This window comes from Schistosoma mansoni (assembly GCF_000237925.1).
Source record: "Schistosoma mansoni, WGS project CABG00000000 data, supercontig 0013, strain Puerto Rico, whole genome shotgun sequence".
In the NCBI taxonomy this organism is placed as follows: domain Eukaryota; kingdom Metazoa; phylum Platyhelminthes; class Trematoda; order Strigeidida; family Schistosomatidae; genus Schistosoma; species Schistosoma mansoni.
The window spans coordinates 2,637,341-2,643,387 of record NW_017386025.1 but is presented as its reverse complement, the minus strand read 5'-3'; the positions used below and the strand labels follow the sequence as shown (position 1 = coordinate 2,643,387).

Sequence of the window (6,047 nt, the reverse complement as noted above, 5' to 3'; positions counted from 1 at the left end):
TTGGCCCCTTCTTATATATTGGGACATTTAGTGATTGTGACTAGTCGGATGGGATTACGTCCGTTTCCCAGATTTTAGTCAAAATATTAGTCAACCTAGTCGCTAAAATTTGGCCACTATATTTAAAGACCTCTGGAGCCAATCCACCAGGATCAGGTGCTCTTCCTCGTTTCAGATTACTTATAGCCTTTTGAACTCCAAGTAGGGTCGGGGGGCCTACTTCAATGTTCCATTCAGGCTTTCTGGGAATAGTGGGTAGTTGTGCAGTAGCTGAAGGCCAGCCGAACTGCTCCTTAAAGTGTTCCGCCCATCGTTCTAAACGTTCGGGCTGAGAGCGGATAAGGGTTCCTTCTTTTTCCGAGATCGTTTCACTAACACTTGACTTATTAATTCCGGTTTCTTTTATTAGTCTAAAGAGTTGTCTGGTGTTGCCTACAGTCGCCGCCTTTTCCATCTCTTTTGCTTTCGTTGCCCACCACTGCTCACGATCGTTCCTTAGACTTTTAGTCCACCTACATTTGATTTGTTTACGCTCTTCGTCGTGTTCAGAGCCTGATGGGATGAATTTACGCGAATCCATCAGTGAAATAGACTTGGAAGAAATCCATTGGTTTTTTGGAACCCTGTGGTTTAAAGTACAAATATATGTGACTGCTGTTTCCACAGCTGTTCGTATGTCTTTCCAAGCAGCATCTGGGTCAGTCTCGTTTACAGAACTGCCTAGATGTGAACTCAGTTGTTTCTGGAATTCGCATTTGGCTTTCTCGTTCTCCAGTTCAATCCTAATGGGTCTTCTTAGTGTACTTTTCCTGCGTCCATTGAGGCGCAGACAAATGCGCGCTCGTATTAAGGCGTGATCAGAGTCTAAACAAGTATTCCAATACGAGCGACAATCTTCTATCGAGCCCCTCCAGCGATAACCGATGGCAATATGGTCCATCGTTGGTTTGGTGCAGGTGGTCGCCATGTTAGACGATGTCTCTCCTTATATTTAAAGTTAGTGTTTGCTAAAAATAAACAATTGTCTGAGCATAGATGCAACAGACGATCACCATTATCGGTTCGTTGAGCCGGAATACTAAAATACCCACCTAAATGTCTTTCAGTTTGGTTTAAGCTGCCTACCTGGGCATTAAAGTCACACGCTACGACTACTAAGTCTGAGCGCTTAGCTTTCTGAAGAAGCTCAGAGAGTTTTCTGTAAAAGTCATCTTTCACTTCATCATGGCTGCAGTCAGTGGGAGCGTAGGCAGAAACGATGAAAAGGCAACGACGTGTGTCCCTATCCTTCCGAGTTCTTACGGAGCCATTTAGCCGGACAGCACACAGGCGACTGTTAACGGGGATCCATTCTAGTAGTGCTTGTTCTGCCGTCGTACTAAGTGCTATGCCTGCACCTGCACGTTCACGAGAACTAGTCATGGGGTCGCCAGATATACAGAGGTTGTATTTCTTTGGCTGTCCATTTTGGCAAGGTGAGGTCAAGTGAATGACCACACTGGGATCCTGTATGCGTGTTTCGAAGACACAGCATACATCAATGGTACGAGATTCTAGGGTCTTGGCCAAGGAGGCCTGTTGACCGATTTGACTTAGGATACGTACGTTGAAGGCTCCAATGTGCAGTTTGGAGCAATGTTTTAGTAGACCTGGGACAGTGTTTCGCGCACTAGAATCGTTGGCCATGGTGACACTTGAGGAGGAAGCCGAAAGAGGAAGTTTAGTGTTGAAAATTGAGGAAGAAGGAGATTGATTATGAATGCAGTGGTCTTGAGTGCTGTTAGAGGTATGAGGGCAGTTGTCACTTCCCGGTTGCCCACACCGTGGAAAGGTTCTTCTAGAGGTACCTGAAAAGGAAATTGGGTTAAAAGTGATCTTAATGACCTGAGAGCGTGACCGCAGTGCCCAAGGGACAACTGCTTGAGGTCGGTCACACATGACCTTTTTATGGGTAGTTTTTGTGTCAGCTCCGTTCTTTAAAGGACCTTACCGCCGGAGATGGAAATCCGTGGGATAAGGCGAGGTGTGCATTTTTAAGGTCGACCTTTTCTAACCCCACCCCACCTTGTGGGAAGGCAGCATCGCTGTTATGCTGGTTGTCTGAAGGAAACACCTTACTGCTGTCACACCTCTGTACAGTCAGCAGTATGACTTCGCCTTCGGACCTTCAGTTTGCTGCTTTTAGTCTTGCCGCTCTTCAACCGACCTGTCTGGCATGTTAGGACCTTGAGGAACGATTGTTCCAGCCAGTATAGCCCGATTAGTTCATCACGACAGGCAAGCCCGACCACCACATCAAGGTAGCAGCAACAGTCGGGTATCATGTCTGTATGAACATGTATACTTGATTACGTGTCACAGCCTACAAACGTGTTCTCATTACTGGCTTAAATATCAACTGCTTAAATAGCTCGATGACGTATCCGCTTTCCTGTAAATATGCGTTTCCTTAGTCCAATCAATTTATTCGCCCTAATCCTCTCGCATTCACGCACATTCGCCTTAACGTTAGCATTCACTTTGTGTGCTTTTGGATTTGTGACCTGCGCTGCACAATAATAAACTTCATCCGGCGCATCGCACTGTCTTCTGAAATTAAAACATCGTCGGGGGTTATCTAATAACAGTCATCAGGACCAGTGATATACTAAGCCATATGAATTACGTCGATAATATTCCACTACATGAGGATGTATCAGGCCCAATGTCATTTCTTAGTATTCTATACATCATACTGATATCACCTCGCGATAAAAAGTAAAGCCGTCCAAGAATTTTAAGCCAAGCAGCATTCGGCGGGTAGAGTGATTCGAGAATTCCATGAATGTCTGTGGTTGCTATTTTTTTCTGGGATATCTGTATCACCTTTTCAACGAAGGCTTGAAACATGTGTGAAGTATTCTAATTTCGGCCCCATTAGGGATACGTTTTCTGTGTTAAACGTGCTCTAATGTAAATTGTCTAAAGTTTGTCCCAATGTATATACAGTTCTAAATCATCTATCTGCAACTAAACAGCATTGAAGCCTGGTCTCAAGGTAGACTTATTGATACCAATAAATTTATTGTGAGTCCGGAGGAAAGACATAAATACTTCCCCACTGTTGTGTCCAGTGAGATCTAAGGATCCAACACGAAGTTAAATGTACTTGGTTTCATAGGTAAACACTGAATAGAGTTCCGACTAACTTTCTAGGATGTAGAAATCATTTTGAAGTGCCTTCACAGAATCATTCAAAAGGACAATGATAATAACTTTAGCTCCTAGTCAACAAGAACCTCATACTTCCACGAAGATATGGACCTTAGGCAAGAAATACTTTGCTTTTCCCACGCACTGTAATTTGAGGCCTCATGTTTGAAAATGGAACGCGGACTGCTAAATGAGAAGTACATAGACAAAATACACTGAAAATTCTGATAATATTCAAGCAATATGCCTGTTATAAATCTCGCTTGTGTGAATGGATGAATCTAACTTCGAAACTTTTCACTTTGTGTTTTATTGAATAGCAGCAAATGTCTATCATTTAGAGCGGCACATAGTTTTTGTCGTGGTCGTTTGTTCTAAAGGCGTGCCCAGTTGTTTGATTACCATCAGAGTGTGGGCTAACACACAATGGCGGACACTAGACCAGCTGAAAAAGATGAACAGCAGAAACAAAACGCGCCACGCAAGGTGATGGAAGAGCGTGTCAAAGGCGTGGTTAAGTGGTTCAATGTGAAGGCTGGATATGGCTTCATCAACCGTCAGGACACATCCACGGACATATTTGTACACCAGTCAGCAATATCACGTAACAATCCAGAGAAGCTCCAACGCTCACTTCAGGAGGGAGAAGAGGTGGAGTTTTATGTTGTTGAAGGAGACAAAGGTGACGAAGCATCCGAAGTGACAGGCCCTGGGGGTGAGCCTGTTAAGGTAAACTGAGTTGAGTGTTTATTCTCGTTTAGGGCAGTGTGTACGCAGCTTTGCGTGGACGTGGACGCAGCCCGCGGGTATTTAACATGCGTGGGAGAGGCCGCGGAATGGGACCTGGCGGATTCTCCAGCAATCAAGATTTCGTGCCTTACTACGGTCCTCGAGGTCGAGGCCGCGGCCGTGGGGGCTCAGAAATGGTAAGTTGACGTAAACTAGTATTCTGCTTATAGTGAGTCCAGAAGGACACTGGTCGTCAATTTACAAACACAATATACGTAATCACTTTTTTATTTTTGCCCATTGTGATGACGTTAAATCCAAATCATCAGCCCACATTTTCAACACAGTTTATCATAGTCTTCGTCATATCGATCACAACCATTGATGATAACCCATTGCAGGACGCACCTGCAGTTCCGTTGAGTAAGTGTTGGGATTTCTTCCCCAGTGTAAATCTTCAGTCCAAGTTTAAAGCTCAGTTATGGTGCTTAATTGCAAGTCCTGGCACCAGTCGTTCAAAGACGCTCCTAATCCTACAGATGGATTGATTAAATATTGTTTAAAATCATAGCCACGTTAAGATTTTTATAGCTTCATAGGAATATTGCATAACATTTTGTTGGTTCTCGTTTCGATTAATTATTACACTTTTTCGGCTTCAGTACGGAGGTGCTTACGAATTTATGGATCGCGGTGGGAGAGGCCGTGGGTTCCGGGGACGTGGAAGGCCTCGTGGTCGTGGGTTTAGAGGATCCGGTGGGTTCGAGTCTCGAGGTCGTGGCGGCCCTCGTGGGGGAAGGGATAATTATCATAACGGGGATGGTAAGTTGCCAACCTGTTTCGATATATTTGCCTGTTATTATCCTGAAGCGCATGCATTCCCTTTCTGAGCCGATTCGGAACGATCATACGTTCCACAGCATAATGAGCTAAAAACTTAAAGTCAAAAGTATTGTGATTCCAAATACATTCTCTAGATGCCAAGACCAGCACTAATCGGATGTATGGCAATGTGGTGGTTTTGTTTCTGATATTGCTAACGAGTATTTGCCAGGCAATGTTACTTGTGGTTTTGCACTGATGCTTCATTTTTGGTTATGCTTCTTAATTTTTTTTTAGGCTCACCGGATATGCGAGACGCTTAAAATTCTCTGATCAAATACTGAGAAACGTCATTTTAGAAATCTGTGTATTCTGTCAGCATCTATATATGCATGTCTACGTTTCAACTCAATTGTTTAATCATCCAACTTGCAGCACACTGGATTGTCACTTGTCTTTATGGTATTTCGGATGTACACCATCTTTTTCCCTTCCTCAGTTTCGACGTCTAACTGGTCAAACTTGTGTCTCAAATTTTTGAATCCAGAGTTCCTGTGGGAATGTTCAAAATGTTTCATTCGATCTTACAGCCTTAGCTTTCTGCGCTCTTCGATGCATTTCTTGCCTAAATGGGCTTTCCATCTGAACTTGATTACTTTCCTACCGTTTCATATCTACTTACTTCCGTCTGCCAATCGCTTGAAGGTTCAGACCATTTGAAAAAGTCAGAGATCTGACTCGTCAGCCATTGGTGAAACACTTTCCTGTAGAATGTGCATTCTTCTGTCATCTTGTGTGGATATCTGGTGCTGTATGGTTTGACTTTTTACGTAATCAAATATGCATTTTGATACTTTATAAAATTTCTTTAGAGTAATAATTTCTTTTCCATCTCGCGTAAAAGGCCTAAAATTTAATGAACAACATTCCTTTTGCAGTCCTTGTTAAACGCAAAGTACAGGTCATCAATAAGACGTCGTAGCTTTAAAAGGTTTCTTACCTCCTGCTTCGATCTATGGAGTCTTAGTTTGACTTCATCGGACCAGTTTCTAGAATGGCGTACCCAAACAGGACATTCATACACATCTTGTTCGTGATCGATTTTAAAATCAAGGGAGCACTACTATTCGTTATTCCGTACGTTTCCTTGCAACTTGACATACCCGATGAGACCTATGGGTCTAGTTGCAGGGATGCTGGGGTAATAAAGGTGTCCCCACACGAGGTCCGTAATTTTATGACGTACAATGTATGACAGTGTCTTGCGGTATTCCTGACTGGCGTGTAACTAGCTCGTCGTGTTA

At 43.5% G+C, this 6,047-nt stretch overlaps 1 protein-coding gene across 3 annotated transcripts; it reads left to right on the top strand.

The window, feature by feature from the left end:
• Window positions 1-3,526: 3,526 nt before the first annotated feature.
• On the top strand, window positions 3,527-5,623 carry Smp_097800.1 (Y box binding protein, putative; the record flags this gene model as incomplete). Of its 3 annotated transcripts, XM_018790907.1 has the most annotated exons (4): window positions 3,527-3,921; window positions 3,954-4,118; window positions 4,584-4,743; window positions 5,041-5,623. In XM_018790907.1, 4 exons carry the CDS (start codon window positions 3,619-3,621, stop codon window positions 5,064-5,066), a joined length of 654 nt encoding a protein of 217 aa, XP_018645920.1. In that variant the 3' UTR covers window positions 5,067-5,623. The 3 variants fall into 3 exon arrangements, with proteins under 3 accessions (XP_018645920.1, XP_018645919.1, XP_018645921.1); XM_018790906.1 differs by lacking the exon at window positions 4,584-4,743 and having other exon boundaries at window positions 3,619-3,921; XM_018790908.1 differs by having other exon boundaries at window positions 3,619-3,921; window positions 4,584-5,623.
• Between the last annotated feature and the right edge of the window lie 424 nt (window positions 5,624-6,047).